The sequence below is a fragment of the Echinops telfairi genome, unplaced genomic scaffold (assembly GCF_000313985.2).
Source record: "Echinops telfairi isolate 266 unplaced genomic scaffold, ASM31398v2 ScPeMD7_7469;HRSCAF=8507_1, whole genome shotgun sequence".
NCBI lineage: Eukaryota > Metazoa > Chordata > Mammalia > Afrosoricida > Tenrecidae > Echinops > Echinops telfairi.
In genome coordinates, this window is record NW_022111373.1 from 1528575 (window position 1) to 1550267 (window position 21693).

The 21693-nt window shown below is 38.5% G+C and overlaps 1 protein-coding gene across 4 annotated transcripts in view; it reads right to left on the reverse strand.

The window, feature by feature from the left end:
• The window catches only part of MYOT (myotilin), a 25110-nt gene extending 7342 nt beyond the window's left edge, over positions 1-17768 (reverse strand). For 2 of the 4 annotated variants that reach the window (XM_045284993.1, XM_045284992.1), the window contains exons 1-4: positions 17663-17768; positions 14376-14945; positions 9133-9310; positions 7880-7996 (exon numbers count right to left, since the gene is read on the reverse strand). In XM_045284993.1, the coding sequence (XP_045140928.1) occupies positions 7880-7996; positions 9133-9310; positions 14376-14734 (654 nt within the window). In that variant the 5' untranslated portion in view covers positions 14735-14945; positions 17663-17768. The remainder of the gene's footprint in view (positions 1-7879; positions 7997-9132; positions 9311-14375; positions 14946-17662) is intronic. The other 2 variants (XM_004696630.2, XM_045284994.1) reach the window with 1 other exon arrangement.
• Between the last annotated feature and the right edge of the window lie 3925 nt (positions 17769-21693).

A 21693-nucleotide genomic window follows, 5' to 3' on the forward strand; every position in this document is an offset into this window, starting at 1 on the left:
GTGTTGGGAAGGTGAACATCATGAAATGCCAGTTTAATATAACAAAGTGTTCTTGCATTGAGGGAGTACATGAGTGGAGGCCCAATGTTATGATCTACTTTTATATATGTAGTGAAAGATATATTTGGGCTACATTTATAAGCTGTGGTTAGTTTTTAACCATTTAAAATACTGTATACTAAAAAAATTACAGTACACTATTATTTTATTCTAGTAAGAAAGTCTCAGAGCTAATGATTTTTTATGAAAATTATCTAGGCTTTGACTTGGGGTGGTTCATTTTTCAGGTGCCTATTTCATGACAAAGGGTTGCATGTCCCCTGGTGACTATGAAACGGGAGCACAGAGTACAGATTGTCCTTCAGTAAAACAGGAATAGACATGGAGTCACTAGTGTTGGCAGGGGACACAAGGTGTTATGTCTATTGCTCAGAAGGGGCACCAACAGCAGGAAACACATATTAGACTGGAAAATACTTCTCTTTTTAGCTCACGGCATGAAACTGATGGATGCCATGGAAAATATGTGGAGAGTAAAAAAAAAACCTTTGGCAAATGATATTAATCACTTCCTGCTTAATAAAGGCATATTGAGTTTAGGTAAACATTTTTTAGCATCAGAAAAAATTTTTTGAGAATCAAATCAAGAATTAATGAAAATTATGGAGTAAAAAAACAATAAATAAATAATAAATAAAATAACATTATGGAGTAAATTAATTGATTGGATATTTATTCAAGTCCTATTTTGTTTATTTCACTAAACAGTGGGAGATATGAAGAAATAGAAAATATAGTCTCTGCCTCCCAAACACCTAAAGTAAAGCTATATAGGAACACATAATATGTGAGGACAAATAAGTTATTTTGTTGTATGTCTATTTGGCTAGTGTATTTTGTCATCTTAAAACAAAAATTCTTACAACTCTGTAACAGCAATTTTTGCCAACTTTAAAGCTGTCTAGGAGTCCCTAGGGGTACAAATGGTTAGCGTGCTCAGCTGCTAACCAGAAGATTAGAGGTTCAAGTTTACACAGAAGTCCTTTGGAAGAAGAGTCTAGGAGTGTACTTTTGATAAAGCAGCCATTGGTAACTGTGGACTATAGCTCTGCTATGGCACATAGGAGGTCATTCTGATATGGAATCAACAGCAACTATTGAAGCAAAATTTCAAGGAAAAAATTGGACAGTTCATTGATCAAAGAAATTGATTACTTTTTTGGGTAAAAAATAAAATTAAACCAATGAAAACTCAGACTCATCTAAATGGAGTCTTACATTTTTCTACAGTGGAGGCTATATTTCACCTGTACAATACTTTGATGACATTTTGTATTATTGGGGTTTAGTATTTGAAATTGTACATAAAAATGTAAGATTGATCTTTTCTAATTTCATAATGATGTGATATTGCTATCTTTTTTTGTGGTACCATCACCTTCATTTTTAAGGTATTAAGAAAATGAATGAGAAAAACCATACAGCTTGGCCCTTAGAATCATATAATTGTGTATTTTAAAAGATAAGCCAGCATCAGTGGAGCATTGCTTTGGACTATTTATACCAATAAATTTAGATTTCTATCTTATTCTTGCTGTAATTTCCACACTAAGTCCAGAACCAAGTCCACAGTAGGTGTTTCATATTCATATGTTAGTTGAAAGAACGAGTTAGAGCTGATTAGTAGCCAAAAAAGAGATTAAAGTTCTACTTCCAGTTTCTAAGAGCTAGGTGGTATAGTGAGTTATTTGTTGGGCTGCTAACTGATAGGTCAGCAGTTCAAAGCCACCAGCCACTCCACAGGAGAGAGATCGGGCTTTCTACTCTCTAAGAGAGGATGGTCTTGCCTGAACCTAGTGCTATAGACAACCAGAACTTTCAAGGTGCACAATATCCTTCAAAGGCCACAGCAGAATGATCTGATTAGGAAACCCACTAAGTGAAGTAGACTTTACCTTAAACAACTGTCGCAGGTGAACAGTCCAGAAATACTCTTAGACTTCAGGCTGGAATGCCTTAGTGTCAGAAGAAGCTGATGACTGCTATCTCAGGATTAGGGATTTGGGAGTCATTAGACTTTGGTTCAAATATCTTGCTTTGAGGATGCCTAATAAGTGGCAACTTAAGACTACCATATATTTGCGATGTTCCTACTCTTTGCCTTTTTATGTCGTGTCCTGGTCTAGCAGGTGTAGTTCTGCCTTTGTGAATGAGCTTTCTTGAAAGTTTTGCCCTGGTTCCATTTCTCAGTGTTTGCGTAGTGTCCAGTCACTAAGTGTTGAATCTGTACAAGTCAACAATCCAAGTATTTTAGTATAGAAAACTGTCCCATGCATGTAAACTTCCCTTTTCTCAACAGTTTCTTACATTTATGCCATTGGATAAATTAATGATACTATCAGTAGAATTACCATATGCCCCATGAAGATGATTTCTAATGTTCACCAGTAAAATAGTAACGATATCTCTCAAGTGGACCAGGGACATGTATAAACCATAGATAAATGAATGGATTTTAAGTTTTCACTTAATCAGTCACCCCAATCTATGAAAAATTAGTTCTAATGATGTGGCTCTCCACTTTACATGCCCTCATGAAGAGATCACTGAAGCAAATCGTGGTGAAGAAATCACATGGTGCCCAGTTATAAGAAAGAATAGCATCTGGATCTTGAAGTCTTGTCTTAAAACAAGCAGCCATCTAAGTGAAATATTAGCTAAGTCTACACGGAAGAAGCACACCAGCCTGTGTGATCCAAGGACTGTAAAGAATAAAATCTGAGTCTGGAGGAGAGAAGTGTATATTACAGCTTAAATTCTGAGCATCTGGTTTGCAGAAGGCTGTGGGTGACAGTGGAAGCCAAACATCCATTTGCAGTCCCAGCATGGATTAAGCATCCAGAGAATTCCTCCCACCATTGACAAGGGATGTGAGTAGCGTTGCTATTAGCCTGAGTGCATTGGGATGTGGCTTAATGCAGACATAGGTAGGTTAAAATTTAACACTTTATCATTGTATCTCCCTTTTAACCCATTTGAAATTTGTTCTAGTTTTTTAATGTTTCATGCTTTTTTCATTGAAGTTCTGTTTTATTTTGTTATGGTTGTCGGGTTTTTTAATATGCTTTTCATTACATGAATCCAGGATAGGTAAATCTATAGAGAGAATAACTGGATTAATAGTTCCTTAGGGTTATGGTAAGGGAGGCTTGGGGAATGCAGGGGACTAATAATGAAGAAAATGTTCTAAAATGTATTATGGTGATCATTGTACACTTTTATAATGCTTAAACTTTTGAATTATACGCTATGTAAATTATGTCAATAAAACTGTTAAATAAAAATAAGTTACAGTTTCGGAAACCCCCAGGGACAGTTTTACCTTTTCCTATAGGGTCACTATGAGTTGCAATCAACTCGATGGCAGTGAGTTTTGAGTTTTATTTTCTAGTTGCTTATTTGAATAGATTGTGATCCATTTTTAGTAAATCTAGTCATATTTAACCCATCCCTTGTCTGTCAGTTTGTTGAACTCTAGTGGCATGTTGCTGTGGTGCTAATAGCCATGCCACCAGTATTTCAAATGCAGGGTCACCCAGGGTGAACCGGTTTCAGCAGCACTTCAAGACTTAACAGACTAGGAAGGTGGAACAGCTGAGGGATTAGCTACTGAAAACCTTTTGAGTAGCAGCAGAACATTCCCCTCAGTAGGTAAAGATACAACTGGGGAAGAGCTGCCTCCTCAAAGCAGAATGGACCTTAATCACGTGGATGAAGTAAAATTTTTCTTGGCTGATGGGGCATGACTCAACATGAGAAGAAGCAACTGGAAATATCCACTAATAATCAGAATGCGGAATGTACAAAGCATACATTTAAGAAACTAGAAGTTGTCAAAAATGAAATGGAATGCATAAAGAACCATATCCTGGGTATTTAGTGAGCTGAATTGGACTGGCATTGGCCTTTTTGAGTCAGACAATCATATGGATTACTATACCAGAAATGAAAAATTCAAGAGGAATGGCTATATTCATTGTCAAAAAGAATATTTCAAGTTCTATTTTAAAGTGCCATTTATGTGGTAGAATAATATCTATACACCTACCAGGAAGACCAGTCAATACAACTGTCATTTAAATTTGCATGCCAACCATTAAAGCCAGTGATTTTGTTTTCAAAGGAATGAGACAGGACTCATACTCACCCCACACACACAAATGAACTGAAGATGGGGTAGAGACTCAAATGTAAATCCCAGAACTCTGACTTTAACATCATGTTATGTGAAATTAACCATTCACAAAAAGACAAGCATTGTATGAAACCACTGTTATAAAGGAAAAACAAGACAGGTTTTTATAATAAAAGAAATAGACTTTGATGGTTGATGTTAGGAGAAGGAAGGAAAGGTAAAGAAAGCAATAAGCTAGAGCAGCGGTTCTCAACCTGTGGGTCACAACCCCTTTGGGGTCAAATGACCTTTTCCCAGGGGTCGCCTAAGACCATCGGAAAACACATATTTCTGATGGTCTCAGGAATGGAGACACCGCTCCTCTATCTGTCTCTAGGCAGGTCCACCCGCATGCAAATCCGCCCACATACGAGTAACCAGCGTGAAGAATGTTGGCCATGCTACAAATTCAAGACAAAATTTCATTTATTTATAATTTGAAATAAATATTTCACAATATATAATTACATATTGTTTTTGTGATTCATCACCATGCTTTAATTATGTTCAATTTGTAACAATGAAAATACATCCAGCATATCAGATATCTACATTATGATTCATAACAGTAGCAAAATTACAGGTATGAAGTAGCAATGAAAATAATTTTATGCTTGGGAGTCACCACAGCATAAGGAACTGTATTAAAGGGTCCCCGCATTAGGAAGGTTGAGAACCACTGAGCTAGAGGATAGACAGGCATTAACTTGCGTGAATGGGAAAATCGTTTTCCATAAGAGAGAGAATTCTAAAGATCATCAATGAAAAATAGTGACTCAAGCCCCTAATATAGGGCATAAACATGCAACCAAACCTAATGAAAAACACAAACAGCAGACGACAAAATAGATGGGCCTTTTGAAAATAAGAAGCTTCATAAAAGGAGTGAAAAGAGAACCTATTTATTGGGGAAATTTGGGGCAATGATACATTGGACAGAGAATCTTTACAATCTGTTGTAACTTTACAATCTAAGGTCTAAACTCTATTGAAAATCATAACACCTCCAACAAGAACAAGTTGAATAACCCAGTTTAAAAGTAGGCAAAGGACATAAACTGACAGTTCAGTTCACCAAAGAAGTTATCCAGGCAGCCAGCAAATAAAGGTCACTGGCAGTTCAAGATATGCAAATAAAAACATCAGTGAGATACCATCTCACACCATAGTTGATATTAAAGCTGAAAATAAAAAATGCTAGAGAAGGTGCAGAGAGCTTGAAACCCTTATACACTGCTTGTGGTGATGCATAGCACTACCTCAACAAGCAGAATATAAATTCCATATGACAGAGAAATCTCTTTGCTGGATATATACCTTAAGAAGTGAGAGCCATAGCACACACGCTTGTGCTCATCCCAGCACTGTTCACAATAGCAGGAAGATGGAAACAAACTACCCATCAGTAGAAGAATGGGTAAATAAACTTGGGTACATACATATAATGGAATACTATGCATCACTGAAAAGTGATTATGAAACTGTGAAGCATCGTATCACCTGGATAGACCTGGAGAATGTAGTGTTGAGTGAAATTAGCCAATCACAAAAGGACATGTATGAAACCACTGTCATAAAGGAAGAAACGAAGGTTTTCCTAACAAAAGAAATAGACTTTGCTGGCTTGTGTCAGGGGAAGGGAGAGGAAGTGAAGCAACAGGTTAGAGGCAGACAGGTATTGAGTAAATGGGTGGAGAGCAATCAAGTGGGGGGGGGCAGGTCAAGCTTTGTTTATCTGATAAGTAGTTTAAGTTGTTGAGTGCAAAATGAGTGATCTGGAACAGAAACCCCCACATAACACCACAATATAAAGTATAAGAAGTGTTAAAAAGGAAAAGACCGAAGTGGATGTCAGAAGGTACTCTGAAACTTGCTCTTACATGTAAATAGCTAAAATTAATTGAAGAAATGATATAAAATAACAGGAAATTTCAAAAAGCAGCTCAGGAAGACAAAGGAAAGCGTTGTAATGAAATGTGCAAAGACCTGGTTGGAAGGCCAAAAGGAAAGAACGTGCTCAGCATAATTCTGTGGGCATGTCCATGGACCAGGAGACGGTCGTTCACACAGTACAAGGGACTACTGCATAGCTTAGAGTCAGAACACGTGTCCATCGGGGTGTACCCTTTCACCATACTTATTCTGTCGTATGCTGAGCAAGTCATCCGAGAAGCTGGACTCTGTGTGAAGAGGAACATGGCAGCTGGATTGGAGGGAGGCTCATTAACTCCTGTTTGCTGAGAGTGGGAATAGGTTGAAGCACACACTGATGGATTGCCACTCAATTTGAAGGGAAAAAAATCCCCACAACTGGACTGGTAAACATAAATGAAAAGATGTATGTCTTCAAGGAGATTTCATTTTACTTGGACCCACAATAAATGCTCGTGGAAGCAGCAGCCTAAAAACCACGTCATATGTTGGACAAATCTGCACAAGACCTCTTTAATGCATTAAAGAGAACAGCTGTCATTTTTAGGACTAAGATCACCTGACCGAAGCCATGTATCTTCACTTACCTCATTTGTGTTTGAAAATTGGACAATGAATAAGGAAGATGGGAAACGACGGGCAATGAATATGGAAAGCACCATGGACTGCCGGAAGAACAAACACATCTGTCTTGGAGGAAGTGCAGCTAGACTGCTCCCCAGAAGTGAGGATGGTGAGACTTGGTCTCACATGCTCAGGACACCTTGTGAAGAGTGAGGATCATCACTCTTGGAAAAGGATAGGCCAGGGAAAAAGAAGACCTTCCCGGACATGAATTGACCCAGTGGTTGCAGCCATGAGCTCAAGCCGTGCAATAATTATGAGGATGGCACAGGACCACCAGTGTGTTATTCTGTTGTACACAGGGTGGTTGTGAGTTGGAGGAGCTCCAGCCTCGCCTAACAACAACGGTCCTTTTTAACAGAGACAAAAACTTTTGAGTTTCCAATATTTGGAAACTTGAAATCCTTGGATGTTCAACTTCATCCCTCTGGGAGGGCATGAAAGGTAAGCAGAGAAATAAGACAGAAAGACAGAGCAATAACACTTTGATCTCTCTCTCCATGTGCATTTCTCTTCGAGGTTAAGTTTGCTTATTAAAATTTACTCGAGTAGGCGCGAGCCTGTGGGATATTCACTTTGTGCCCTGTGTGAAGTTAATCCCTTCTTGGAAAGGATGGTTTTGTTAAATGTAGAGTCATTCTTAGAAGCATTACTCATTAGATTTCAAAAAATAAAAAACAGTTTTGGGTTCAGGAACATGAAAAACAATGGGATGTTTCATCAGTACCACAAGTATATATTAAAACGTTGAAATGATAGTTTATGAGAAAAGTTTACAATTACTTTGGTTTAGAATTCTGTCTTCTGTCTAGTTAAGGATTCCAAACTCATGAGTTCCCTTTTAATCCAGACACAGAAGAAAGAATCCTTGGTCGTACTGAGCCCTAAATGTCCAGATTTATAGTGAATAAGGCAGCCTCTGGCGGATTGACTTTTTGACATTTCACATCTAAGTATTAGAAAATACCAGACAAATTTAGTAATTTTAAAAATCTACATATTCCGTAGAAGGGATTGACTTAATTCAAATGCTCCTTATAAGCATTTAGTAATCTGAACAAAAGAAAAGTGTGCCAGTTAAATACAGACCATTTTGTTTACCTGTGGTGAGTCTTGTGCTTCATTGTCATTTTGAGCTTGAAATACAGCAGCTGCGTTCTGTGGTCCTAGCAACCTGCGAGCCATCTTCTCCTCATACGTTAGCCGCTTTAAAGATATGAGTCATTAAGGAGTTAGTCATGAGAGCTAGTGAAAGTTATTTTCTACAACTTGACCTTAAAACTACCACTCTGCATTAGAACTCCAAAGAAGTTTAATTCTATTTATTAAACCACAGGTAGTAGTTTTTAAAGAGTTTTTTCTTAGTGATACAGCATTTCCCTTTTGTTCTAGGGCCACTGCCCTCATCCACAGTAAGGTTTACTTTTGGTCAGCTAGGAAAGTCAGTCTTAAAGCAGCCTGTCCCAAGTAAAGAGAAATTCTCTCCCTCGTCTTTCTGGGTTTTATAATCTACTCTGTCTCCACATATAGTAGGGCCTATTCTGACATTCAGAGGTGAAAGTTATTAAATGAGCACCAAATATTTGACTTAATTTTCCATCAAAAGCTGTGAAATACTAATCTATAGAAAAAATTGGCAAAGGCTAGATTAATGGCATTTGGATTAAAGGCATATAGTACTGTTGGGATTTTCAAAGATAATTTTCCATCAAGAAGACCGGGAAGGTCTTCTTACATAATAAGAATGATAGCTATAATTTTCATTCTATCAATATTATATACCAAAGTACAAACTGTTTTGGGCTGATAGTTCTTATTAGTACTTAGCTAGAGGGAAATGTTTAAAACAACAACCAAAAAATTAATTCAGATAGATTTGTTTCATTTTTTACTGAAAGATTTGTTTCATTTTTTACTCTTTACTACTGAAAGCCAAGAGGTGATTTCGTGTAGGGAAACACAGAATAGAACCCAAATATTCCCTCTTTTTTAGAGAATCGTCTTCCTTGTTGATAATCATATTCTTCATTTTGTATATCCAATCTAGATAGACCATAGGCTCCCAAACTGACTTTGTCTACCACCCCCTTTTCAGAAAAATATTATGCAGTGCCTCCCCGCCCCAATTTAAAAGCATCTGTAGTCTATATAGCCCATATTCCAGGATAAAGTGTATCAGATTTTGTAGTGCCACCCCCTCGTTCCAGTGCCCCCCAGGGGGCAGTATTGCCCACATTGGGAAACACTGATAGAGACCAAAGATCTGTGAGACAGGACTTGCTCATTTAGAGTAGATTTTATATCTTAATTAGCATCTTTTACAAAATAGGTATCTTTCGCACTTGGTTTCCATTGTGAAGAAGGCTGTCCTTGCATTTCAGCTTTCTTTCCAAATCTTGAATCAGAGCTTCTTTTGATCCTTGTATTTCATGGTCAGGAGTCCTTGGTGTGGACTTAGTAAAATTTGCAGTTTGATATGGCTTGGCATTTACAGGTTGGCCAACTGAGGGTTGTTGATAGCTTTCAAAGGAGAAAGAGAAGATTTTTAAAAATGTTTTCAAAGTAAGATGTGGTATCTAAAGTAGAATGGCTTCGTTTTGTATATCAGTGTTAGATAGGTTTCAGTTTCTTAGTACTCCTAGTATTATTAAAAACAGTAATTGCCCCAATAACATCCAGGAACGATTTTATATGAATGATTATCAGTTTTTTCCCTCCTATCACGGATGAAATAAGTGGCAGGAGGAAGAATTTAGGTTAGACATAAGGACTACACTGTTTGGAAATATTCCATAAAGAATGTGAGTGATCGCTTACTTCAGAGCGCTTTCAATCTTGTACACAAATTCATAGATTTGATTTGTAGGTGTGCTGGAGCTGGCGCACATAGGATGGAGATGGTTTTTAGCATCTCTTCCCAGCTCCCTTTGATATTTACGTGGATAGATTGAAATGGACTGTGGCAGGGCATTTATTGGGGCGGGGGGTATGTGTGTTTGATATTACGTGGATAGATTGGAATGGACTGTGGCAGGGCATGTATTGGTGTGTGTGTGTGTGTGTGTGTGTATATAGAATCAGTAAATGCCACAAATCATGGCTCCTTCCTCCAGAGCTAATCAATAAACATTTGTTACCACATCAGTGTTACTTAGTGAAGACCCAATTGTTTGGAATGACACAAGGAGCCCTGGTGGTGTAGCGGGTTGGTTACACATTGGGCTACTAACTGCCAGGTTAGCACACTGCTCCCTGGGAGAAAGAGGAGGCTCTCTACGTCCATGAGGCTTTAAAGTCTCAGAAATCCAAAGGACCCATTCTATTCTGTCCATATAGAGTCGCTATTGTAATCCACTCCATGGCAGTGGGTTTGGTTTTTTAATTATATAGTCTCTGGTTAACCTATTAATTCCCAATTCCTATTTCATGTTTTGGAAAATTCAAGTATTGTGCAACATAACAAATAACTCAAAGTAAGGACAGTTTCTTCAACATTGCTGAATTATTTTTAAAGGAAAGAAAAGAACAAGAAGAAGAGGAAGGAGAGTGAAATGGAAGCTGCATACAAGAGATTTGGACCAAAAAGAAGGCAAATTTCAATAGTAATTGGAGAGTTTGGGTCAAGTCCTTATGCAAGTTCTGTTCTTTAATTTTCTTCTAAACTGGCCTTGCTTTTCCCAGAGTTCCTCTCTTAATTCTGCTGGAGCACAGGGATGGAATTAACGAGGTTTATATTTTCAGATGTGCTAGCAGCTGCCGCCTTTCACAGTGCTTTGATCAGTTTTCACCTCACTCGTTCTAGAGCCTTGAAGGTGCTATGGGACAAGTGTCGGATTGCTAACTACAAGCTCAGCAATTCAAACCCATCATCAGTCCATCTTGGACGGAGAGACGAGGCTCTGGGCTCCTATAAAGAGTTACATACAGTCTTGGAAACCCTACACAAGTCTCTGAGTCCGAGTGGGCTAGGGTACAGTGGGGTTTTTTGTCGTTCTTTCTTTTTTGAAGAAAACTAGTTTATATCAATCTGATTAATGTAAGAAACTTGGGACAGTTCCCTCAACAAATATTTTACTATTATCATAAATGTTTTCCAATTGTCCAAAGAAGCCCCAGTGGTGCAGTGGGGTAAGTGCTGAGCTGCACAGTGGCCAGTTCAAATCTATTGAGCCCACTCTGAGGACTGTCTGCTTCTGTAAAGAATTACAATCTCAGAAACCCCAAGGAGCAGGTCTACTCGGCTCCACAGGATAGCTCTGAGTTGGAATTGACTCAATGGCTATGGCTGTATATATGCCAGTTGTGCAGACAAGGCAGCCTTATCTGTTCCCTGACATGTTCTATCCAAATAGTCTCCATGATCATTGAACCTGTGTGCTAAGTGGAAATGCATTTTCTCTGAGTGGAGCCAATTAATTTTTGCTGGTGTTGGGGGCTTGGTTAATAATTACCAGATAGTAAATGTACTAAAAGCAAAGTGATGTCTTATTATTCATCGTGGCATCATTTGTACCCACTACCACGTAGGTAATAGGAGATACTATAAGTTGGTAGTGTAGTGGATTACACATTGGCCTAATAACTGTAAGATCAGCAGTTTGCCATTCCTTGGGAGAGAGATGAGGGTGTCTCCTTCTGTAAAGATGTATAGCCCTGGAAACTGGAGGGCTTACATCTTCTTTTCCTGTAGGATTGCTTTGAGCCAGAATCAACTCTACGGCTATTGGTTTGGTTATATGTTGAGTATGAATGAATGAATTCTTCCTACTGTGTTCACAATACTCTGAAAGTTAATGATACACATTTCCCTCATGACATTGTAGGTCTGCCAAACCCAAAACCAAACCTGTTGTCAATAAGTTGATTCTGAGTCATATGACCCTAGAGACAGAGTAGAACTGTCCCTCGGGCTTCCAAGCTGTCAATCCGGACTGGACGCTAACTGCCACATCTTTCTCCTCTGAAGCAGGTGGGCAGTCGGAGCCATCAGATTGCAGCAGCCCCATGCCTTACCATTGGCACCCCCAGGGCTCCTTGCTGTTATCACAGCCTTTATGCTTTTGTTTTGCCTGATACCGTCCCCCACCAACGGATCTTTATGAAGGTCACGTGTGTTTGCTAAAATGAATTAGCATTAAATAATTTTGTTTTCTGACATAATGTAATACATCTGAAAAATTCTGAAGGATTTTCAAAACCAAGCCCAAGAATCAATGATATACTTTAGACATGGTATTTACTGAATACATCTGAAAAATTCTGAAGGATTTTCAAAACCAAGCCCAAGAATCAATGATATACTTTAGACATGGTATTTACTGATCTAAAAATCTGTTATAAAATTGATTTCAATTCATAGTGACTCTATATAGGGTTTCTAAGACTAAATTTTTATGGGAACAGATAGCCTCATTTTCCCCCCACCGAACAGCTGGTGGGTTTGAACCACTGACCGTGCAGTTAACATATTAATGCACAGTGCTACCAGTCACCTGTACTCACTAAATACCCTTATTATTACTAGGTTAGATGGCATAAGTGTTAGTGCCTGATACCTGCTCATATTATAAACAAATATTACACTTGCACCTTTTATTTTTTCTATCATTAATCATCCAAATCCTTAATTTTGTTACAGATCAGGCAACAGTCATTAAGCAGACACACTACTTAGTGAGTGCCATACAACTTGCTTTTAGAAAGGAATGATTAGAATTAAAAGGATTTTCCTAATTTATGGTTTGCAGTTTGATCCATTGAATAAAGACTTGCCTAAGGACTTTCTCAGGCGTCCCGGTGATGCAGGGGTTAAGCTCTCAGCTGCCAACCAAGAGATACGTGGTTGGAGCCCAGCAGAAGGCTGTGACAGGCTGTCTCCGCAAAGATTTACAGCCTTAGAAAGCTTGTGGGGCAGTTCTACTCTGTCCGGTGGGTTTGAGATGAATTGGAATCAATTTCATGGCAGTGGGGTTGGAAGGGCTTCCTACTGCAGAAAAGCTAACTCAACTCTCCAATTTCTCTAGATCAGAATGAAGAGACTATTTTAGAAGACAGGACAGGGGTAAGCCCATCGTAACAATGAGGGAGTAGTGCACAAATGTTCAAAGGGCCAGAGCTTCTCACCCTGTACAGCTGAACATGGAATGGGTATCAAGTGGCGGTGTGAAGATTAAAAAAGTTATCTATAGTTGCTGAAAATGGAACAGCTAAAGCGAAATCTTTGATGTCTGGTTTGGGGACCTCTTATGCTTCATAACTTAACCTCTGCACGTTTTCTTCCTTTCTTCTTAGCTCTGTGCACAGAGCTAGGCACATGTTGGAAGCTCAGCAAATATTTGTTCGATCGTCTTATTGATAGTTAAATCTCTAATGTGCAATAACGGGTATAATGGGAATTTGGAAGGGAAGAGGGAGAAAGCGGGCCCTAAAATCTGTAAGGCAGTCTTTAAAAATTTTAGGTCAGACCTATAAGATTGCCATTTTTGGAGGTCAATTGACCATTTTAAATGGTTCGACCTAATATCTAGAGATTTGGACAAACACTTTTGGCTTTCTTGATTTTCATTTTAAAAAATACTGAAAAGGCATCTTTGCAAGTTGAGTGGCTATAGTTGAAATCTTAATGCTAGTTTTTTAGGTTTCTAGAGTTGTTACCAAGAGAAATTTGTAGAAAAATTGACATCTACAGAAGACCAAGAATCCATCAAGAATTTTAGGGACTCTTGTCAGTAATATTGCAACAAAACTTTTCATCAGACAATTTGTGAGGTGCCTGTGATTTGCTATTCTAGCTGAGCCAAGGAGTAGGAAAATTGATAGCACCAAGTTTGCATAAGCACAAAGTATTCAGTCCAAGTGTTAAAAAAAGCCCAACTACGACACCCTTCATATCAGGTTCTCCTAGGACAGTTTTAAGTACATGCTTGCGTAACATCAGCGTGACCAACTTGAATAGTGTGGTTCAATTACCAAAGGAAACCTTAAGGTCACAGTTTTCCTCTGTTCAGGTTTCCTTTTGATCATAGAAAAAAATCATATGCGTTAATGACTGAATCCTAGATGTTTTTCCCTTAGACAAGTGGATCAGAGGAAGAAATGGATAAGAAAGTCTAAGACAGAAGAAACTTAATAGTCTCTACTTATGTGAGAGGAAATCCTATCTGAAAAAGAACAGACAGGTGTTCGTCAACTCGGCTGAGTCCATAACCAGAGGAAGTGAATTTACAGTATGAAGAACTTAGCTTAGAACCACAGGGGAAAAGTTCACTGTTCTTGAGTGTGTTAAAATCTTGCTTTGTTTGTTTGTCTGTTGTTTTTTGAAGATAATACATAATAGGCTAAATAATTGGGTATAGAAGGAAGTGATTGGGGTTCAGCTCAGCCCAGATATTGGAATAGTGCGTCAAATCTTTTCCTGCCCACACCCTCAGAGGGTTCAAGGAGGACTGTGAGATGAGACCTTAAGGTCACATTATGTTTTTAAATAGCGACGGATGAACTCCATCATACCTCCAACTCTCAGATCTATAGTTGAAGATTATATACTGTAATACATGCAAAGGTCTATATATTGAAACTCACTTACTTGGAGTCTGCAGTGGGAGGTATTTTACTGCTACTGTAATCAGGCTGTGATGGCAGTACGGAGCTGAGGAAGCTGGCTGGGGACTGGTTATAGGTGGCTGCTGCAGCCCTGTGGCCTGGATTGGAGCCACTTTGCTGCTGGGAAGAAGCAGGGAAAGCTGAGGAGGACATGGTGATGTGCGAGCTCACTGTTGAGGAAGCAGAAAATCTTTTCTCTGTACATTGGCTGGGCTGGATGATGATGGAAGACTGTTTGGTCTGGCTAGAAAAGCTGGACGCCTCCGGTCCTGGAGGCTGCAGTCTGGAGCCGCATGGGTTTTGGGACTGGATGAAGTGTTTTGGACGTTCGTAGTTAAACATGTTTAGCTGGTGTATGTTGGATGGAGGCAAGTTACTACTATAGTGATTTGCTCCTGGAGGGGCAGGGTCCTGAATTTGGGGCTGGGAGCCTGGAATTATGGAAGGTTGCAAGGAATCAGAAGCAATCTTTTTCTGCCCCTCCTTGTTGAGATCCTGGGAATATTTTGCTTCTGGCTGCGGCAGATTGGGCTTCTCTTGAAGAATATTGTTCCTTCAAAAGGAGAAAATGATTAATGTGAGCCACATCCTGTTTAAACAACATGGTCTATTTAACATCTTTAGGAGTTTACGTGCTGCTAAGGTAGACTCAAGGTAGGAATTTCCTGGCTTCTAGACTTCCCCTTCCTTAAATGACCTTTTCCCTGAGAATAAGAAAAATGGCTCATTGTCCCAGTGAGATTCTTAAAAAAGCATGGCCAGGGCTTTAGGATGCAGGAAAGCAAAGTTGAGTTTTCTGGGTAGGTAGTTATGAAAAGAAATTTTGTGATATTGTTCAGTGTGATAATTTCATGGTCTCATGATGAACTTTTGCCCAAAGACCATAACTTAATTAGCCACAGAACATTTTATAATTTTAGATCAAACTAGTTAAACAAATAACATTTCAGTTTAGAGTCTATCTGAATTTTTCTCATTGCTCATAAAAACAAGTTACTTTCTGACATATATATTAACTTATGTTTTGATGATCTGTGTTAAATTCTTGGTAAAACAAAGGAAGCAATATGCTTTTTCAGTAAAGAGCATTGCTGTAGTGTACAATTTATTCTTTCACTTCACAATTGCACAGAATAGAATGAATTTAGTGTTGTAACTTTTGAGTGGGACCTTTCCTATCCTACAATCCACTGCCTCTTTAGCGCACGTTAATTCCAGACTGACCATTCTCACTGCCACCGAGTCTACTCCAACTCATAGCAGCCCAGTAGGACAAAGTCGAACTGCCCGTTAGGTTTCCGAGACTTTAAATATTCACGGAGGAGATAGCCTCGTCTTTCTCCTGGGGAGCAGCTGGTGAGTCCAGTCATTGACCTTGTCGTTAGCAGCTCAGTGTTTAACCCATTATACCACCAGCGTGCCTACAGATTGACAGCAGTACCAGAATAAATGTTAAGTGAGGACTCTGTGTGTGTTTGTAAGTTTGTATGCTACTGACCAAAGCAACATACGTTTTTCTGGAGTTTTTATATTATACTTCCTAGTTATTAGTCTTAATGCTCTCTAAATTATTATTTTTTTCTACTTTACCCATTTAGTATGAATTTTAGACTAATTTATTTAGACTAAATTATTTAGCTCCTCTTTTACTTTCTGAATTGGCAAGTAGAGAAGGAAGTTAGGCAACTCTGAAGCTGCCTACAGCTTACCAAGAAAGGGAGGGTGCTGACTCTCTCTCAGTTAACTTCCCTACAGTGGACCCCTGTCATCCCTTCAGTGAAGTTTGCCACTGAAATCAACCACTAAGGTTGTGTTAGTGTCTGGTTACTCTATGGCATAGTGTGGTAATAGCAGGACTATCTATAGACAATACATGCAAAAACTAGTCCTATAACATTGGTCCCATCTCTATTCAAAATATCAAGTACTTCAGTTAAAAAGTAACTTCATTTATTTTACACAATATAAACCAAGACAAATTTTGAGGATAAATTAAAATTTTAACTGTTAAAATTAATCAATTTTTTTTCATCAAGCCTTAAAGTACCTGTCTCAAAGACCAGATCATTGTTACTGAAACTTTTCCAGACAGACCAAAAAACTTCATCCTAAGGGCATGCATGTCGTTTCAAATTAAATAAAAACAAGCAGTTATAGGAAAAGGCAAAATTCCAATAGGCAAGAGAAGGACTCTCATGAAAAGTAGCAGCCCTTTAACAAGTCATGTCTTCCTCAACTTTGAGTCTATGGACACAAGCACCTTCAGCCAGATTGCAGCGATGAGCTACGTGAGCTTTTAGATTGTGGGGAAACGCATCTAGAAAGTGATTTTAGCTATATTTTCCTGAAAGAGACTGTACTTCCAGGCAAGTTTTGTAACTGTGCGTTATAGTCATTCCATTGCAGAAGTGAATCCAGGGTTTGGGTCTTACATTCCTTTTCAGGAGGAATGTAATTTCAAATGGTAAAAAGCAAACAGTTGATGAAGTAGTGACTATTTGCAGAATTTTTCTTTATAAATGAAGCTTCAAAAAGTTCATGGAAAGATTCTATTATCTTTCAGTTTCATTTTCCCACAAACTTTGAAGGTTCCTTATATATTCAGAATGTCAATTACATAGAACATTTCGCTTCTGCCTTCTATAATGAACAATTACTGATCTTTTTCTGAAAGCCATTCATAAACACATAAACTTTAAAAATGTCATTTCATTCATATCTCAACATTTTAAAATGTGATCTAGGCATTTACAAAGGTAATCCTAAAAGGCTTTTCTTTTAAAAAGCAACTTGTAGTACAGCACAAAATTCAATTCTATAATAGATTCCACTATATGACAATATAGTTGTAGTCCAAACAATATAACATAGCTTTAGGAAGTTTTACAAATAAAGTCCTACTCAGTTGGCTGTCTAAAAATTCTTAGCATTTCTTTCCTATCTCTAATATTGCACAGACTTACAAAAAGAGGATATTTTGAAGCCATAGGCCATCACATTATAGTCAGATCATTTTCAAGGAAAAATGATGATTTCAACATAATGACACACAACTGCCTTTCCCTCTACCCTTTCTATGATTTCCAGTTTCAGTGGGATGAATAGCTCATTCTCTTTTCAAATCTTGGTATAATACCATTACAATGTTGTGGCTTCTAGCCTATTTATCTCTGAAGGTCACCTTTGTATACACCCCTTTGATTTGGAAATGTAACAAAACAAAAACAAAACCCCAAACTATAGTAGGAAGAAAAGAAGACAGACATTTACCTTTAGTTCCAGAGGGTGCCAGCTGGGTTTCACCCACTACTGAAGGGAAAGAAGAGGCATCCCTTCCCCTCACAGCCTAATCTAGTGGCTCTGTGCTTGGTATTATAGCACCACTGACTTTTATCAGCTGCCAAACAGTGACATCTGATGTGCTTGCCTGTCCATCTACCTATGCTGGCATGTCAAAGTAAGAGTCCGCAATCTAAACAATATCTCAGATGTCCTGGTGATATTTAAGGAGTGGGATTATGTTAGCTTCCCTCGCAGGCCTCTTTATTTTAGGCGTGAGTTTTGACTAGGAGCTTTAGCAACCTCACGTAGGGGAAAGTGCAGTAAATTGGGAAGTGAAGAAAGTATAAAGAAAATACAGGGAATCTTCCCTGTTGAAGAGAGAAGCACTGAAAGAAGAACTGTCAGTATTTGAGGGACTGAAGTTCCTCTATCTAGAAAGACTTCCAGAGATAAGCCCAGTGATGGATGAGCTCCAAATTGATTTGTAATGGATAATCGTTCATCTGAAGGGTTCCCCCCCACACCTTCTCTTTCTAAATGAGAGTGGCTCAGCTGGAATTCAAGCAGTTTGTTCCAAGAAGGAATGTGTGTTGTGGGCAAAGGCAGAGAAGCAAGGTCATATTGATACTAGTATGTCATAGGAAAGACAGGGAAGCAATAATCCATGGTTTGTCTCATGTAAGTTAGTTTTTCTGGATCTGCATCATACATGCCCCCTTCAGTCAGTGCTTTTATTCTCAAGGAATTTCAAAGCATTTAAGAAAGAACCAGCAAATAAGCAGTGTATACAATCAAAGCTCCTCAGTCTCCCTTGACTCTAACAGTTACACAGTTTTCTTTCTTTCTCTGCCTAGGAAGCGATCTTAGTATTTCGGTTCCCCTGATGTGTAGTGAGGCAAAAAGAAGAAAGGAAGAAATCGTCAAACAACAGAGGTGGTGGAGTGGATCAGGCCTAGCGAGCAGAATTAACTTTGGTATGGTTCTGTTATTTGAAGTATGTCTACTTTCCCCACCTCCTTCATGGGTTTGATAGTTGCCTCCTGGGCACTTTGCCATGACTTAGGAGACTAAGCACCCTAGACTGGGTGAGTAGGTGTTGCTAACCAAGTCTTATTTCAGGAGTCCCTCAAAATATTCCTCCACATCTGCTCACTGATATTCCAAACTCCATTAATAGGGACAAAGCCTTTGAATCAAAATTAGAATTCTTTACAGATTTAAAATGCAACTGCAAAGGACATAATAAAACTAAAAAGGACCAGCCAACACGTTTAGCACCTACTGTGAACTAGGCAGTAGTCTAGTCATTTTGCCTTTGGTATTTGTGACTAATATTTGATGCTTTCCTGATAACAGGTTTCCTTAGGATGGGAAGGAGAAAAGGTTCGATTTGAGGTCCCTTCCTCCTTAAAAGTTTGAGACACTGGCCCCAAAGGACAAATTGTGAAACCTCAACTTTGCCTAGCTTAGTTTCAGAATGTGCCACAGTTGAGAACAGATTTTAGTTCAATTTACTATTCTGTAAAAATTGTCTCTCTTCCCATCCCCTTTTATAAAACATAGCATCAGTTACAGTATGATAGCTCCATGGAGCAGCAAGATTAAGGTTTTAGGGGATCTCAGGAGTAACAATGAAGGTAGAAGAGGGAATGAGTGCTAGAACTGAAGGTGATTACACAACTCATTTTTCAAGGTGATTTAATCATGGGAGAAAATGTTCTGAAATTGACTGTGGCAATGATTGTACAAGTCTTCTCGATATGATTGAACTATTGAATTGTGTGATATATGGATTAAATGTCAATAAAACTGTTAAAAAAATTAAATCCCCAGGCAAAGAGCAGACAAACAAACCAAAAGATTAAGGTGTTTTTTTTTTGTTACAATGAGGAAACCAGGGAATGATTTAGGAAAGATACATAGGTTCTATTTTACAATCCTGTTCCAAGTTGTTAATAGTCAATATTTAATAATATATCATAAATCTTTTTTCCCCCGCTCTGTAGTGTTTGTTTTGCTTTTTTGAGTGATGTTTTATGTTTTCTCAATGTAGCATTTTGATTGTGGTAGTTGATTCTTTGAGAAAAATCATAGGGCCCTAAAAGGAAAAGATTGGTTAAAATGTCAGGGAAAACGATATTCCAACCTGTCTCGGAGACAACTCTTTCCATCTCTGTCTCTAAATTATCAATAAAATCCTTTGGTGAATCATTCTAATGCCTCAGACAATATACTATCTAACTGAAGCTTTTCCTGTTAACATATTAAGAGAATACCTTCTTATCACAAGTGGTAACAGGATAGCTGTTTTACTATCTCTTCCTCTATAGCCCTTGCTGTTTTTTTATGTGACCTATATAGGGCACTATAAAAATGATGCTTGAATTTCTTCTAATGTCAGAGATCAGATGCATATCACCCCTCATTTCTGCTTTATCAACAGAAAAAAGAAAAGGTCATATAGAAGATGGAAGCACTAAAGACAGGAGAAAGTTTACTTTTGGTTACATATAATTCTTTGTGATTATTGAATTTCTGCCTTGACGTACAGTGAGAGGGAGTCTCACTGTAGCACTTACAAGCAAGGATGGTGAGACTTCATCTCATGTACTTTGGACAAGCTGTCAGAAGGGACCATTCCCTATAGAAGGACGTCAAGCGTGGTGAAGTAGAGTGTCACCAGTAAAGAGGAGGACCCTTAACAAGATGTATGGACACAGTGGCTGCACTAATGGGCTCAAACATAGCAATGATTGTGAGGGTGGCGCAGGACCAGAGCCTGTTTTTATCTGTTGTATGTAACGTGGCTGTGAGCTGAAACTGACTCAGAGGCACTTAACTCAAAGGCCTGTGGTTTGAAATATTTGGTCTAGTGCTTGATGCAATCTTATATTTTTCTTAAGCAAGAAATAATGGATTCCGCTGGATTTGGAGTCAAACGGTAAAATGATAATATTTGATTTGGCTAATAGTCTACAACTTTCTAGACACATTAATCTTCTTATCTACTTTAGAGACGTGCGGGTCTACTCTGCCCATTCTTACTATTAACTTTAGACAAGTTGCTTAATATCTCTGGGCTTTATTCTAATTAGCTGAAAACTGAAGATAATACCTAACTTACTAACCTAAATCATAAAGTTTCTGACTCAAGGGAGATAGGAACTCATATAATAAGTTATTTATGTATATTTCCTCAAATAGGTTCATTTTTTTCTGAGAGACTATTATATTTAGCTTTCTCATATAGTATAGCACATAGTAGATACTTGATAAAAATATGTTAACTTTAATGGAACTCTACCCAATAGATTTTCCCACAGCTGGTTTTATTTCTTAAAATCGGACTCTCCCATTAAAAATACTACTTTATAAACTCCAAATCTCGAACACTCAGTGCTGAATGCAGTCACCTTATAGGTATTGACAAAGAAAAATTTTAGGTATCCATAATAGCTATCTTCTCAAGGCAAGTCCAGCGCTGAGACTGATAAACACTTATAAAGTACTTCGTAAGTGTTGGCTGAATAAGTCATAATCTTAACTATTGCTCCTCACAGGCATTTTTTTAAATCAGCCATGGTGGTGGTGGCTGTTAGGTGCCGTCAAGTCAGTTCCAACCCATCAGCGACCCTGCGCACAAGAGAACCAAACACTGCCCAGTCCTGTGCCGTGGTCACAGTCGTCACTGCAGCCACTGTGTCAGTCCACCTGGTGAAGGGTCTGACTCTGTGTCACGCCTCTCCATGTTATCACTGATGCCCCTTTCCAGGCACTCGTCCTCCTGCCAGTATGTCCAAGTACATTGGGGCAGCTTCACCATCCTCTCGTCGAAGGAGCATTCTGGCTAGACTTCTTCCAAAACAAATTTGTTTGTTCTTTTGGCAGTCAGCGATACTTTCACCAGCACCATAATTCAAAAACTTTGATTCTTCTTTGGTCTTCCATATTCAATGCCCAACTTTTACACTCATGTGAGATGACTGAAAATACTCTTTCTTGAGTGTTATCATTACGAA